The sequence below is a fragment of the Schistocerca cancellata genome, chromosome 4, assembly GCF_023864275.1.
Source record: "Schistocerca cancellata isolate TAMUIC-IGC-003103 chromosome 4, iqSchCanc2.1, whole genome shotgun sequence".
NCBI lineage: Eukaryota > Metazoa > Arthropoda > Insecta > Orthoptera > Acrididae > Schistocerca > Schistocerca cancellata.
In genome coordinates this window covers 248914852-248932449 of record NC_064629.1, presented here as the reverse complement: position 1 = coordinate 248932449, position 17598 = coordinate 248914852, and the positions used below count along the sequence as shown (strand labels likewise).

The window sequence follows — 17598 nt, the reverse complement described above, 5'->3', positions numbered from 1 at the left end:
ACGTGCCACTGTCATTACCTCCCTTTCCTGTTCCAGTCGCGTATGGTTCGCGGGAAGAACGACTGTCTAAAAGCCTCTGTGCGCGCTCTAATCTCTCTAATTTTACATTCGTGATCTCCTCGGGAGGTATAAGTAGGGGGAAGCAATATATTCGATACCTCATCCAGAAACGCACCCTCTCGAAACCTGGCGAGCAAGCTACACGGCGAAGCAGAGCGCCTCTCTTGCAGAGTCCGCCACTTGAGTTTGTTAAACATCTGCGTAACGCTATCACGGTTACCAATTAACCCTGTGACGAAACGCGCCGCTCTTCTTTGAATCTTCTCTATCTCCTCCGTCAACCCGATCTGGTACGGATCCCACACTGATGAGCAATACTCAAGTATAGGTCGAACGAGCGTTTTGTAAGCCACCTCCTTTGTTGATGGACTACATTTCCTAAGGACTCTCCCAATGAATCTAAACCTGGTACCCGCCTTACCAACAATTAATTTTATATGATCATTCCACTTCAAATCGTTCCGCACGCATACTCCCAGATATTTTACAGAAGTAACTGCTACCAGTGTTTGTTCCGCTATCATATAATCATACAATACAGGATCCTTCTTTCTATGTATTCGCAATACATTACATTTGTCTATGTTAAGGGTCAGTTGCCACTCCCTGCACCAAGTGCCTATCCGCTGCAGATCTTCCTGCATTTCGCTACAATTTTCTAATGCTGCAACTTCTCTGTATACTACAGCATCATCCGCGAAAAGCCGCATGGAACTTCCGACACTATCTACTAGGTCATTTATATATATTGTGAAAAGCAATGGTCCCATAACACTCCCCTGTGACACACCAGAGGTTACTTTAACGTCTGTAGACGTCTCTCCGTTGATAACAACATGCTGCGTTCTGTTTGCTAAAAACTCTTCAATCCAGCCACACAGCTGGTCTGATATTCCGTAGGCTCTTACTTTGTTTATCAGGCGACAGTGCGGAACTGTATCGAATGCCTTCCGGAAGTCAAGAAAAATAGCATCTACCTGGGAGCCTGTATCTAATATTTTCTGGGTCTCATGAACAAATAAAGCGAGTTGGGTCTCACACGATCGCTGTTTCCGGAATCCATGTTGATTCCTACATAGTAGATTCTGAGTTTCCAAAAACGACATGATATTCGAGCAAAAAACATGTTCTAAAATTCTACAACAGATCGACGTCAGAGATATAGGTCTATAGTTTTGCGCATCTGCTCGACGACCCTTCTTGAAGACTGGGACTACCTGTGCTCTTTTCCAATCATTTGGAACCTTCCGTTCCTCTAGAGACTTGCGGTACACGGCTGTTAGAAGGGGGGCAAGTTCTTTCGCGTACTCTGTGTAGAATCGAATTGGTATCCCGTCAGGTCCAGTGGACTTTCCTCTGTTGAGTGATTCCAGTTGCTTTTCTATTCCTCGGACATTTATTTCGATGTCAGCCATTTTTTCGTTTGTGCGAGGATTTAGAGAAGGAACTGCAGTGCGGTCTTCCTCTGTGAAACAGCTTTGGAAAAAGGTGTTTAGTATTTCAGCTTTACGCTTGTCATCCTCTGTTTCAATGCCATCATCATCCCGGAGTGTCTGGATATGCTGTTTCGAGCCACTTACTGATTTAACGTAAGACCAGAACTTCCTAGGATTTTCTGTCAAGTCGGTACATAGAATTTTACTTTCGAATTCACCGAACGCTTCACGCATAGCCCTCCTTACGCTAACTTTGACATCGTTTAGCTTCTGTTTGTCTGAGAGGTTTTGGCTGCGTTTAAACTTGCAGTGAAGCTCTCTTTGCTTTCGCAGTAGTTTCCTAACTTTGTTGTTGTACCACGGTGGGTTTTTCCCGTCCCTCACAGTTTTACTCGGCACGTACCTGTCTAAAACGCATTTTACGATTGCCTTGAACTTTTTCCATAAACACTCAACATTGTCAGTGTCGGAACAGAAATTTTCGTTTTGATCTGTTAGGTAGTCTGAAATCTGCCTTCTATTACTCTTGCTAAACAGATAAACCTTCCGCCCTTTTTTTATATTCCTATTAACTTCCAAATTCAGGGATGCTGCAACGGCCTTATGATCACTGATTCCCTGTTCTGCACTTACAGAGTCGAAAAGATCGGGTCTGTTTGTTACCAGTAGGTCCAAGATGTTATCTCCAAGAGTCGGTTCTCTGTTTAATTGCTCGAGGTAATTTTCGGATAGTGCACTCAGTATAATGTCACTCGATGCTCTGTCCCTACCACCCGTCCTAAACATCTGAGTGTCCCAGTCTATATCTGGTAAATTGAAATCTCCACCTAAGACTATAACATGCTGAGAAAATTTATGTGAAATGTATTCCAAATTTTCTCTCAGTTGTTCTGCCACTAATGCTGCTGAGTCGGGGGGTCGGTAAAAGGAGCCAATTATTAACCTAGCTCGGTTGTTGAGTGTAACCTCCACCCATAATAATTCACAGGAACTATCCACTTCTACTTCACTACAGGATAAACTACTACTAACAGCGACGAACACTCCACCACCGGTTGCATGCAATCTATCCTTTCTAAACACCGTCTGTACCTTTGTAAAAATTTCGGCAGAATTTATCTCTGGCTTCAGCCAGCTTTCTGTACCTATAACGATTTCAGCTTCAGTGCTTTCTATCAGCGCTTGAAGTTCCGGTACTTTACCAACGCAGCTTCGACAGTTTACAACTACAATACCGATTGCTGCTTGGTCCCCGCATGTTCTGACTTTGCCCCGCACCCGTTGAGGCTGTTGCCCTTTCTGTACTTGCCCGAGGCCATCTAACCTAAAAAACCGCCCAGCCCACGCCACACAACCCCTGCTACCCGTGTAGCCGCTTGTTGCGTGTAGTGGACTCCTGACCTATCCAGCGGAACCCGAAACCCCACCACCCTATGGCGCAAGTCGAGGAATCTGCAGCCCACAAGGTCGCAGAACCGTCTCAGCCTCTGATTCAGACCCTCCACTCGGCTCTGTACCAAAGGTCCGCAGTCAGTCCTGTCGACGATGCTGCAGATGGTGAGCTCTGCTTTCATCCCGTTAGCGAGACTGGCAGTCTTCACCAAATCAGATAGCCGCCGGAAGCCAGAGAGGATTTCCTCCGATCCATAGCGACACACATCATTGGTGCCGACATGAGCGACCACCTGCAGATGGGTGCACCCTGTACCCTTCATGGCATCCGGAAGGACCCTTTCCACATCTGGAATGACTCCCCCCGGTATGCACACGGAGTGCACTTTGGTCTTCTTCCCCTCCCTTGCTGCCATATCCCTAAGGGGCCCCATTACGCGCCTGACGTTGGAGCTCCCAACTACCAGTAAGCCCACCCTCTGCGACCGCCCGGATCTTGCAGACTGAGGGGCAACCTCTGGAACAGGACAGGCAGCCATGTCAGGCCGAAGATCAGTATCAGCCTGAGTATCAGCCAGAGACAGAGCCTGAAACCGGTTCGTCAGACAAACTGGAGAGGCCTTCCGTTCAGCCCTCCGGAATGTCTTTCGCCCCCTGCCACACCTTGAGACGACCTCCCACTCTACCACAGGTGAGGGATCAGCCTCAATGCGGGCAGTATCCCGGGCAACCACAGTCGTAGCCCGATCGGGGGATGCGTGGGACGAGCTGGCCGTCCCCGACAAACTCCCATCCGGACCCCCACAGTGATGCCCATTGGCAACAGCCTCAAGCTGTGTGACCGAAGCCAACACTGCCTGAAGCTGGGAGCGAAGGGATGCCAACTCAGCCTGCATCCGAACACAGCAGTTGCAGTCCCTATCCATGCTAAAAACTTGTGCAAAGAACGTCTGAACTAATCTACACAGAGCGCAAACAAATCGACACAAAATTTAAACGGTTATTAAAATACGAGATTGCCTAGTAAATGCAGTAACTTGTGCACTGCTGACACACTGCTTGGCGGCGGAAGGAGACTACGCGAATTTACACTATTCAGGTACTAAAACGCGATGCTACAACTCTCAAATACTATAATACGCCCGAAATTTATGAATTTAACAATGCAAGTACCAAAAACACGCAAATAAATTAAGAATTAAACTATGTAACAAATGAGTGAGCTAGGAGTATACGAGTTGCTGCTGCAGCTGCTTATCCAACGGCGGCAGGGAGCACACTGACTGTGACCAACCGACACTGGCCGTTCAAAACAAAAACATAAGACAGACGACTACGCGAATTTACACTATTCAGGTACTAAAACGCGATGCTACAACTCTCAAATACTATAATACGCACGAAATTTATGAATTTAACAATGCAAGTACCAAAAACACGCAAATAAATTAAGAATTAAACTATGTAACAAATGAGTGAGCGAGGAGTATACGAGTTGCTGCTGCAGCTGCTTATCCAACGGCGGCAGGGAGCAATTAACACATGAATTATTTTCCCACTGGACCAACCTCCTCCCCTCCACTCATCCCTCCTATCTGACTGAACATTTTGAAGTCTCCAGGATCGTCCTCAGTTCTCATTTGGGCAAAATGGCAAAGCAGAATGGTTTCTTTGTTAGTGTAGCATACGAAAGAATGCTACTTTATTAACAGATAAATTTACAATATTTGAAAGTAATTACCCTAATAGAAAATCCTTCCTTTTGGCGACAGCAAATAATTGCTGACAAGCTCAAATTCAAATTGTCTTCCATTTGGTTTTTACGCAGTAACTGTGGTTCTTCAGTCCCACGAAAAGAGTAAGGTCTGAAAAATTATACAAGTGCAAAATAAATTTACTATTTCAAATCAACAAAAGAAAAATACCTCTATAGCACGTTATCAACAAGCTGTGAAAATTTTTATAGTCTTAAATAGTTATGCCAATAATTTTATAACTAATTAATTTTATAACTGTCTCCTTCAACAGGCTATATTGTCATACCACTGCAACAGTTGATAGAGCTCTTGCAAAAATGTTTACACTGAAACTATTACATTCTTTTCTGTTTTTTAAAATCTTATTCAATAATGAAAGAATGACTAAACAAATTACAAACAACATTGCTCAAGTAATTAGTAAGTCCTTTTTAGCAATCGCAAAGAAAATGATCAGTTCCAGTTGGGTGGATGTATATTACAAAATGTTCTCAAAATTGCTATAAACAATAATTCTGCTGAAACAGTTTTCTTGCAGCTTATCATTTCAAAATCCCCTTCTGTCCCTCCTAAAATTAAAATATGACACTTCTTTGTCAATCTTCAAATATTTGTTAAAAAATGGAAAAATACAGGATGGAATAATGTCAGTATTATGAAAGGGACAGATTACTACTCACCATATACTGGAGATACTGAGTTGCAGACAGACACAACAAAAAGACTACAAAACACATAAGCTTTATGTCAGAAGGCCTTCTTCTGAAATAAACACACACACACACACACACACACACACACACACACACACACAGCTTGCATACACATGACCACAATCTTTGGCAGGTGGGGCCAGAGACAGTGGTCGTGTGTGTTAGCTGTGTTTGTATGAATGTGTATGTGTATGTTGTCTGTTTCAGAAGAAGACCTTCTGGCTGACAGCTTACATGTTTTGCAGTGTTTTTGCTGTCCCTGTCTGCGACTCATCATCATCTTCAAATATTTGGTGATAGGCAAGTTACACCTTTTGGAAATGACACACTTTAACTTTTATTCTGAAGAGCTCATCACAGATTCACTGGAATAGGTTACTTGCATTTGTTTTAATGCCTTCAACATTAACACAGTGAATCATTAAAGTGATAGTCCTGGAGTTTTTAAGTGACTGAGTAATATGAAAAAATTAAGGAAAATCATTCAGGCAGATTTTTAATTTTCATAAACACATAAGTTCATTTTGGAGCTGAATAGAAATGATTTCCAGACTGATATAGTCTGTCAATGACACACTCAAGGCTCATTATATCAAACTACTTGAAGTACAGAAAAATATCACTTTGTCTGAAAATGAGGCCCTTTATCAGTGGCTATTAATAATGTAAATCATTATTTACTTTCCTCTTGTTTTTCCTGTTCCTTTTCAATGTCCTGTAGGTCTTTCTTTTTCTGAATCATGTAACTATCTGATTCGCTCACATTACAAATTTGGGAATAACAAATGGCTTCTAGAATTTTGCACATCATCATCAAAAAGTACATAGTACTTTATGTGAAGAACATACCTTGTATTCCAAATGAGCACATTTCCATGAGATGAGTGGTAATTTGATGGCACAGAAGGAAAAGTAGTGTAAAAGCTCCATGTCAAAAACGCATTATGGTAGACATTCATACAGGCTGCTGCATTTATTTCCTGACAACAGAAAAATATGACAAATAAAGTGAATACAGTTAATAGCTCTATGACACAAAAATGATGATTTTGTAAACAGTATTGTTGCAAAACGACTATTAGCTTTATACAGGATACATTTTGTAAATGAAACCCCTGCTATTTCAATGCATAAAAAGAAAAAAATATGAAATGAACAAAACACAAAAAATATTTTTGTCATTAAATTATTTCAGAGTTATTCGAATTTCTTTTATATTTTACACCATGGCTTGATTTTCCTACCTACTTACAACACTGTGTGTGTGTGTGTGTGTGTGTGTGTGTGTGTGTGTGTGTCCTGATAACAAGTTAAAATCTGCCTTGAAATATGTACTAAACCAATCAGATTGTTCAAACATCTGTCAAAACATAGAAACCTGAAATATGCACACCATAAGCATATCACACTGGAGTGGCTTCTTACCTGAGCAGGAAACCATCCATTATTAGACTATGCCCTGTTCACAGTTGACTAAGGACTTCATCTCACTCCAGTAGTTCGAAACTGGTATGCCACATCCAATTAGTTGACTCTTCAAGTTGCAAATTATCTCCATTACTTCTAACCATTCTTCTTCTTACTGATGCACGATTGCTCCAACAGTGAGAGGATTGTATATAGAGGAGCAAGGGGGGTGGGAGTCACATCCAACCACGAGATTTCTTGTACCTGCTTCTTTGGCTGTTACACCAACTAATTTGTCTCCCTTAATCAGCTAGTGCCCAGCAGAGTGACAGTACCTTCTCAACTATGGCAAGTAAAGAAGGGAGTCCTGGATGTTCTGGACTTCTTTCTCTGCTGGATACATGTGGCTGAATGGGTTCAAGACGTTGATGATAAATTTCTCGGTGTAAATTGCCTGCTCCAACGCTCTCAAGATTGCATGTAATTCTGCACCAAATACTGTAATTCATTTGGTAACAGGGTCTTGTGTGAATGATTAGGTAAAACCAAAGAGCATCTGTGAAAATCCCATTGTTTTGACCTATGTGAGAGTACAGCCATTTAGTTGTAGTGTTTGTCTAAAATTTCCTAAAAAATCTAGTTAAAAAAACAGCCCTTAAAACTGACTCCCATGTTATTTGGTAAAGGTAATATAATTTTGCGTTTCTTCAGAAACCAGGTTCCAACTCTGTCTTAGGGTTGAAATTTGGTTCACACCAAGAGCTATTATGTCATGCCTTGCTTAGGATCCTAATTGCCCTTCTTGTTCACAGGCAGTTTATGAATTTTGACTCTATGACCCCATAGTAGAGTGAGCAAGCCAACAGTTCAGTGTGCCAGTTGTACTGAAATAGTTAAGATTTTATCTGTTTACCATTGCCAGATTTTGATTACGTTTTTAATTCCAGTAGAGGTCTAGGCTATCAAATTCACTCACATGGCTGAATGTCCATTTCAAGCAATGGCTGACTACACTCGCTGGAGGGATTATGCTTGAAAAAATATGAAAAAATTTTAATCTTTTGAAAGCTAAGTAAAAGACAGGTATCTCAGGCAGATCCCATATACCTGAGCAAGCCTAATAGAAGTAAGGTGTTGTAGGTGTCCCAGGCATTGTACAATAACAACCAAATCAGCTCAACAACCCTCAACCCCATTAATACGTGATGCACCTTGAGGTTGAGAATTTCTTAGATGTATGTACTCATTCTTGAAATCTGAGTTTTAAACAAATAAACCACTCCCCATAACATACAATGTTCTACCGTTATGCCTAATAGTGGCTGCTGAAGCATGTCCAGAGCTAATGATTATGAGGTAATGGTGGTGCGCGCAAATCGCCTTCGGTGAGGATGAGATCAACATCATGGAAAGTGGCATGGATTTGGAATAGGACCATGTAAAATTTAATTGAGAGAAGATATTCATAGATGAGTCATCAAGATGTCATAATTGATGACATCTTTACCTATGGATTCATGGTGAGACTGACCTGCTAACATTCCTGGAATCTGAGGTTAAATGGACATAATGTTACGTACATACAGCTAGTTTCAATGATCAAGCAATGTACAACCAATAACTGTTATTCCAATTATGCAAATGCATAACTGAAGTGGTTTTTGGAATTGATAATGGTTTGATCTTCGACCGAAATTGATCATCTCTAAAGAAATATGCCATTACAGCTGTGTATTGCATAGTGTAGTTCTTAGCATTCACTGAAGATGTACAGCACCACCTCTATAAAATATTTCTAAAGTTAATTTCATTGCATATTTTTCTGTATTTCTGTGTTTTTTAAATTAAAAGTCACTGATGATGGCATAATGTCACTTAAAATAGTTTTGGTATAGGATATAAAGTATTCTACTTCAAACTGATGAATTCTATATCCCTTTTCTGCAGAGACAGACCATTCAGGAGAAGACATTGCCTTCCTACCTTCTCTGCCTCAGGTGCAAATGGACTGATGCATTTAAAGTTTCTGTAAGTAAGCAATGATGATTTGTTTTTCTTGTTAGAACCACCGGTAATAATTATATCCTTGCATACTGATTTAATATTTAAAAAGTCACTTTCAAAAGAGGCTATCCCATCCATCTTTACTGATTTCTAGACGACAATAACTAGGCCCCTTCTGAACTCTTACATCATAGACTTTTGATTTCAGTTACAATTCTAACTATTCATGTTCAGTGGATTTGGTTCTGTCAAAGTATCTGCAAAACACTACAAAAGGACTGTATACAAAATCTTGTTTTACTCTTTGAAAGGAATGTTTCTCCACTCCTCAGATTAAGCATTCTGAAAAATTCCAATTCAGTGACAGCTACAAAGAAAGGTTCTTTAATAGGCTCCTTGCACAGATGAGGCACATGTGACATCTTAATTTGGTGTCAGTTTGTTACAAAAATTTTAACAACAGTGTATGTTTCTTGGAGACTGTTTTCAAATATTTTCCACTACTCCTTCAATTAAAATGAACTTACATAATCAGATACATTGTTCATACAAACACCGTGTGTAGCTTCTGCAATAAATCTCATAATGTCCACATCAGGAACCATTCCTGTACAACACTCTGGATGGAACAATGATCCCACATGAAGAAAAGAACATTGTATTGTATTTGTACGTAGCTGATTCATGAGAGAATCAAAGACATGTGCATCAGGTACTGCTATAATTCCATCCGTAAGAATGACAATATCTGTGGGAAATAAAAAAATGTACATTACCATCATATATTAAATACAAACACTACATTACCATCATATATTAAATACAAACACTATATAAGGAAGATAATAGTTAGATGTGCTTGCATGTTGGGATCAGCAGAAATTGTATTTAACACAAAGTTGCACTTGGGCTGTTTATTAGAAATGAGGCAAATTGCAGAACTGTGGGAAAGGATACACATGAATAATAAAATAATACATGTTGTTACAACTTAATGTAGTATCAGGAGAGGCATCATTAAGGCATAACAGTCGTGATGCGGAACATTGTTCTGAAAAATTTGTTCACTCTTTGAATTTTTTAAAAACTGTAATTTATATCTAATGAACATCCCCCACCCCCTCCTGCACCTTCACCACCAGCCAACTTTGCTGTACACATGGTAGGTGGATTCTTCTCTCTGCAACTTCCTCTGTATTTCCATAATAACTTAACTACTATCCTGAATTATTTAAATTACTTTCTTTTTTCCCCAAAGAAAAATCACTACAAAAAGCAAAACTATCTTCACACTGGAAAGATACATTTTTAAACTATCATTATGTATGTTCAAAGGCTGTGCAGGTACTTATGATGTAAACGGAATGAGAAATGGAAATTCTATACCAGGGACAGGGGTGAGGCGACTAAGAGTTGAAATGATAAATGAATGAAGTCAGAGGTTACAATGGGAAAATGATTACAGAAGGATGGAATAAAAAAAAATTATTCTTTACTTTCTACCAGTTTTCATAATAGTGACCATCTTCACAGGAAGGAAGGAAGTTGTACAAACTTATGAATAAGTTCTTTGTTATACTCATATCAACAGTGGTCAGTCCTTGTGTTACCACCTTAATGATCATCTGTTTAACCACAGCGAAGCCAATTTTATGCTGGTACCAAAATCACAGCCTGTTATATGTGTTTCAGTAAACATACATTTCAACTTATCCAATGGAAAGTTTAATTGCATATCCATCTAATGTACAGCATTTTTCTTCCTGTGAAGATGGTCGTTATGACTCAAACTGGCAGAAAATAATGACTAAATTCGTACAGCTGATGCCAAACATGCAATTCTTCAAATATTGGAAAACCCAAAAAAGGAATGGCCACGCACTTGACATAAGCAAAGAAATCCATCGAACAAGAATAATTTCTCACAATAATGTGAAATAGCAACTTAATATTGAAAATCAGCATATTCACTAATTCCAACTACTCACTGTCTATTTTTGACTTTTTGAAAAAAAAGTTGGCTATCTGCTTCTGCATTTATTTCCTGGCTCTTCCATTTATCATTATTGTATATATTATCACACTATTTTTCCATTTATCAATTTCCTGTTTTCCTGAAGTAAGCAGACAAATCCATTATAGCTTCTTTTGTTTCTTATTTCTACTCATACCCACAGTCTTTATTTGCTACCCATTTTTGCTCTAATTCTAAATAGACATCTGAACAATTTAGTGCTAATTTTTTTTTATATATCTCACACAGTAATCACTTTCAACCATACACAATTTTGAGGGGTGAAGATAATGATAACTTTAAATCTTCCTGTTGAACAACAGTTCCTCCAGCCTCAAACTTTTGCCCTCAATAAATATAACAATCCTTTCGGGTTTCCCTGATGCTTCCTTCATTTCCAGAACACATTTTCAATAAATATTAATTACTTCTGCAATGACTATGCTGATGACTTCACGTCACTTGTCAAAAATTTTCTAAGAGAATGACAAACACATTCTCCTTGATATTAAATTTGTAACATGCCACATTCCTCATTCCCTATTTATCTATATCTATGCAATCCACATTTAACTGTTAGGCAGAAGGTTTATAGAAGCACTTTCAAGCTATTTCTTGACTGTTCCACTGTCAAATAGCATGTAGGAAAAATGAACACCTAACTATTTCTGTGCAAGCTTTGATTTCTCTTATTTTATCTCCCTATGTAAGTAAGAACTTATAAAATATTTTTGCATTTGCAGGAGAAAGTTGGTGATCATGTTTTTGTGAACAGATCTCGCCACAGCTAGAAATGTCTTTGTTTTAATGATTGTCATCACAACTTATTTATCATACCTGTGATACTCTCTCCCCTATTTTGCAATAACACGAAATGAGCTGCCTTCATTTGAACATTTTTGATGGCCTCTGAGAACTCTACCTGGTAAGGATCCCACACTGCAGAGTAATACTCCAGAAAGGACAGACGAGTACTATACAGGCAGTCTCTTTTGTGACATACTGGGTGTGGAAATTTAATGGATTTTCTTAGAACGTATATGGAGAACCTTTATGGTTAATTGATACTTTTTGCACCATGCAGATGTGTCATCTAAATCATTTCGGAATCATTTTTGATCTTCTGATTACAATTTCTGCTTGAATGTTTTCTATGAAGGATTCGAGCTCACCTCAGAGAATGTGTATTTTGTTCTCTTAATTCTTCAGTTATAGTAATTAGATTTAAGAGCTTTACGAAAAATGAATGAATGCTTACTTCAGTCTGTATTAATTAGTATCGAATAGATACACTCATCAGCTAACCTGCAAAACTATTCCTGTTGGCACAGCAGGTATACTGAAAGCCAAAAATACTATTATAGACCCATACAATATGAATAAAAACATCTAAGTCATATGGAGAACACAAAACTCAGTAGAAAAGGTATTTAACAGTTATAGTTGTTGTTGTTGATGATGATGATGATGATGATGATGATGATGATGATGACAATGATCATTAAAGAACTCTCAAGAGCATTGTTATCTGTGCCCTCTCTTGATGCTGTTTCAGATTGTGCCATTCCATATCTTCCCTCTGATGATTTGGTGGTCTACATATCAACACAAAATAGTTTCCACAAACCAGTAGTTTTTTATAACAGTCTTTCCCTGACCCAGATAGCAGACCACCCTCCCTCCTCTGACCCCATCAATTCCTGCCACCACCAGTATGGCCTGTCCTACCAATGTCTCAGGTTGGAGGCAATTCACGATTCCCTTTCAATACTGGGAGGTTAATAGTGAAGGAACAGTGACATTATAAATGGTAAAAGTTACACAGAATATGTAGCTAGAGAATGGAAAAAGAATCTATGTGCATTTGGCAGGGACAAATGAACAACTTATCCCATTACAACTCCACAAGGCATGAAACCACACTTAAAATCTTGCCCTTTAATATGTATATATGTGAGTGGTCACTGACAAAATGCCATTGATAAGACAACTTTTAATTTATTAAAATCTCCTAGTTGTTGGAGGAGAGGTCCAGATGGCATATTTATAAAACATACATATATTTGTAGCAATTAACTTAAAATAATACACCACACATCTTTACAAAGCATGAAATGCTGACCCAGAGTATTTGGACACACAATTAATGTAACAGTTCCCTACACAAGAAAACAAATAAATTTATGTGTATTACAGTTCAAGGCGATTCTACACACCAAATTATTAATATACGTAAAAGCACTTAAAACAATCAAATTACTGTATTGTCAAACATGCCAAGTCTATGTCTTATGAACAACAGCATCTGATGAAAAACAAAGGACTTCATTAGCAACAAACAAGACATAAATAAATGGGTGTTTGTCCTAAAGCAACTAAGATGCCTTTCTGTAATATTAGGAAATTTGAACTGAATCTGGTCTAAGAAACTCTCTAGGAAGACATAATTAACTTTCAAAGAAAAAAGAAAAGAAAACAATGGCTTCAACTGTAAAAGAAATGTATAACATATGATTTGGAAAACATACTTACTTGAAGAATTGGAGTCAGGAAGTAGCCTCAGTGCCAATATGGCATAACGTAACATGTTGATAAATCCCAAATCTGGACTAACCATAGGAATGTGAGCAGTTGGTGGCTGCATCAGTTCACTGGTTTCCTCAAACAGTCCCCCAACAAGTTTTTCAGATTCAGCCTGTGTATTGAAAAATTTATTTTTTTGTTTCATTTCTTTCACAAATACAACAAAACTATGTGAAAACTATGATAGTGATTCCTTCGTATGAGCAGCATCTACCAAACTTATTTTATAAGGATGACATAGTGAAATAGTCTCCAAACTCTAACTGAATGCTAAAAATATCTAATGTTTCATTGTGCTCTTTGATTTATCACATAATGATGGTTCTTGAGAACTAGATCAATTCAGATCATAGTGGTAGTCTTATGACAGAATGATGATTAAAAATAAGTCAGTTATAGTTAAATATCAGTTATGGCCATGCCTAGCAAATTTTAGACAATTCTGTAGTAATGTGAGGAGGTAGTAATTAACATGAATTATTCCTGAAATAGATAGTTATGAAAAAAAATATCATGATGATCAAACAAAGAAACTGCAGTAGTTCATCACAGTGGTATTAAACATTCCAATTGTAGATGGTATGGTGCAAGATTCAGGTAAAGAACTGGTACTTTCAAATGACGTTCAAAATCCAGAAATAAAAAATTGGAATCTACAGTAATCTGTTTGAAACTGAATTTGGCATGGATTATACATATGGGTATAGAATTATACTGGTGCAGAAAAGAATAGAATTATACTGCTGGGGAAAAGAAGTATTTATGCTGCAGTTCTGTTGTCCAGACTAAAATTACCTCTGGATGAGAATGGTGACGGCATCTGAGGTAGTATATCAAGGTAGGATGGTTTCAAGGTAGTTTCTATGAGTGACAAGGAGAGAAACATCTCTGTTACTACAACTTGGTACTTTACATGGCACATTCACCTTTATGAAGACTGTCTCTGTCAGTACATTATGGTCAGGGGACATGGCATATACGTACTTTCCAATCCAATAAACTTTACCAACAGCCGCATAGTTTAGGATATTTTATTTTATTTTGAACGCAACCAGTTTTGGCAATTCATTTAGCCATCTTCAGGCCCCTGCATAATAAAGGAGTGTACATGTAGTACAAGGGTGTACAAATCAAGTTTACAAGTGACAGGTAATCATAATCAGGCTTAAACTTAAAAAATATGGAAGTATTACTGTTAAATCAAATCTATGTGCCTGAAGATGGCAAAATGAAGTGCCAAAACTGGTTGCGTTCAAAATAAAATAAAATAAAATAAAATAGCCTAAAGTAAACGGCTGTTGGTAAAGATTATTGACTTGAAAAATTTATGAAGATATTCCAGTGTAGTTGGTACCAATATTGTTGTTTATGCTGTTCAACAACTATGGGTAGCAATGGAAATAAAGATGATTCATACTGATGCAGATATTGCAGCGAGAATGATGTATAAGTTGTACGACTGCCACACTCCACACCTGCATGTGTTAGTATTTATTAATTTTTATGATGAGCCTGTGTAGCAACAAGTTTCTAGACAAGATTTTAAAAAAAACTTTGCCAAAAATCTAATTCAGCTGACCTTCCCCCAAATTTCAGACAGTTATCTTTTATATCCTTTCTCTTATGCCTGCAACCACACCATTTACAAAGTAACCTACCAATGAAGAACAGTACGAGCATTTAGAGACTTACTTAGAAGCTAATTCTCCCCATACATGTACCAAAAATTTGCCAGGATAAACAAATAAATAAAACTAAACAAAATATTATTATTGGCTTTGATGAAATTATACACCACCTCCACACTTCACACCTTTTGCCACCATCCCTCTGCATTTCCTGTCCCTGTATCCAATAAAATTAGAAAACAGTGTAACCAACACTTCAAAACAAAATCAAACTTTTCATTACTAAAAATATTCAGGACTATGTTGATGTGATAACCACTGAACACAAGACGGAGGTCTACCCATACACAGACACTTTGATTTTGTTAACAAAAACTCATTATCACTGATGAATGTGTTCTATAGCATGAAAATCGGGTTGCTCTTGCAACAACTCTGTCACTTGGATCACACCCCCAAGACATTACTGGTTTACAATACTGCAAACATTTGTTTTCATTATAAAACACATCTTCCTCCAGCATGTACAATATATGACCAATTCTACCCAAATCATCATCCCTTAACTAACTTGTCGTCCCCTCCTAATACGAGGGTATTTCAGAAAGTAAAGATACACCGTATGCCAGAGGAACAGAAGAGTTTTGGCGAGCAAGTTGGCAACGCTGGTGTTAACCTAGAACCGTTAGCTTTCTCCTCGCAGTCGTTCAGCAGTTGAACGTTGCTTCTGGTCGGAGTAGGTTGTGTTTAAAATGGCTGCGCTGATTCAAAATCCCACCAAATGCAAAGTGTGCTCTGTCATACGTTTTCTTTATGCAAAAGGTCAGCGACCAGCGGACATTCACAAAGAAATTGTTTCTGTTTATGGGAACATTATGAATCGACAAAATGTAACAAAGTGGTGTCATCATTTCTCTGAAGGTAGGACCGATGTTCATGACAAACAAAGAACAGGTCGGCCATCTGTGATCTCTGATGCCCTTCTTCGGAGAACGGAGGAAGCAATTCGTGCGAATAGACGTCTCACATTGAACGAATAGCATCAGATCATACCGGACGTGTCGATGACAACTCTTTATGACGTTGTGACTGTCAAGTTAGGGTACAGGAAATTGTGTGCGCGCTGGGTTCCAAAACTGTTAACAGAAGAACACAAAAAGAAAAAGATGGGCTTTGCACTTGATTTCCTCACACGCTATGCTGAAGCAGGTGATGAGTTCCTTGATCACATTGTGGCAGGTGACGAGACGTGGGTTTATCACCATACACCTGAATCCAAGCAACAATCAATGCAATGGCGCCATTCGAATTCACCAAAAGCCAAGAAATGCAAAACGTCGATTTCAGTGAAGAAAATCATGGCTTCTGTTTTTTGGGACAGACAAGTCATTCTTCTGTTGGAATTCATGCCTCCTGGAATGACAATTAATGCTGCTAAATATTGCCAGACTTGGAAACGTCTTCGAAGGGCAATTCAAAACAAACGCACAGGAATGCTGACAAGTGGAGTCCGCTGGCTTCATGACAACACTTGGCCTCACACAGCACTCATAACCAAAGCACTACCCAAACAATTCAAATGGGACAAATTGGACCATCCGCCATACAGCCCGGACCTTGCGCCCACCGACTTCCGTGTCTTCCGTTACCTGAAGTCAAATCTTGGTGGAAAATCATTCCACGATGATGAAGAGATCAAAGATGAAGTTGGAATGTGGTTCCAACAACAGGCGGCAACCTTCTATGACTGTTGGATACAAAAGCTTGTGCACCGACTTAACAAATGTTTGGATAACGGGGGTGATTATGTTGAAAAATAACAAATAATCCAGTTAATAAGATGTAACTGACATTTTCTAAATAAATGTTCTATTTAAGGACTGCAAGCCATTGTATCTTTACTTTTCGAAATGCCCTCGTATTTTTACTTTCCACAATCATTTTCTTGCTACCGTGCTTCAATACATTACCCACATTTGGGCTTGTGGATTTTCTTTCTCTCCATTCTAGTATCTCCAAACCTATTACATCCTAGATCCTATTTATTCTCAGTTTTATTTCTTTCTCAGTCACATCCACAGCTTTCCAGACTAAGTATTAACCACTCGGAACATAGATTTTGGTTCAATGGAAGGCTATAGTCATGTACGGCAATATTTATGCCATAACAGGTATGATGTGAAATCACATAAGAGGTATGCACCCATTTTTAAGTAATTTGATGGTTGTATCAGTGCTGTAATGGACACTATAAAAAGTACATCCAAGTCACAGAGTGTGTGGTGACTACTTCCTCTAATAATGTGTTTCGATTTATACAGCATCAGATCACTAAAGATTAAGGAGAATACGTCATTCAAAGGAATGGGGCCATACATTTTACTGATAAAACACAAAATTTTCATATTGTCTTATACGTAAGACACATGATTCCATACCTGTGTGTGACATGTTCTCCTTAACCTTGATTAATCTGATGATGTATAAATCAAAACACATCTCTACACAAAGTAGCCACCGGCGAGAATGAGAACTGTTTTAAATACTTAAAATGGCGACGTTTCCCTTACTTGAACTGTTTTAAATACTTAAAATGGCGACGTT

General features: G+C 38.5%; 1 protein-coding gene across 1 annotated transcript in view; it reads right to left on the bottom strand.

Annotated features, from left to right (window-relative positions):
- Positions 1-17598, bottom strand: part of LOC126184062 (KICSTOR complex protein SZT2-like) — a 218434-nt gene that overhangs the window by 133490 nt on the left and 67346 nt on the right. Inside the window, exons 7-10 of the mRNA XM_049926422.1 lie at positions 13316-13478; positions 9297-9517; positions 6208-6338; positions 4630-4753 (exon numbers count right to left, since the gene is read on the bottom strand). Coding sequence (XP_049782379.1) covers positions 4630-4753; positions 6208-6338; positions 9297-9517; positions 13316-13478 — 639 coding nt within the window. The remainder of the gene's footprint in view (positions 1-4629; positions 4754-6207; positions 6339-9296; positions 9518-13315; positions 13479-17598) is intronic.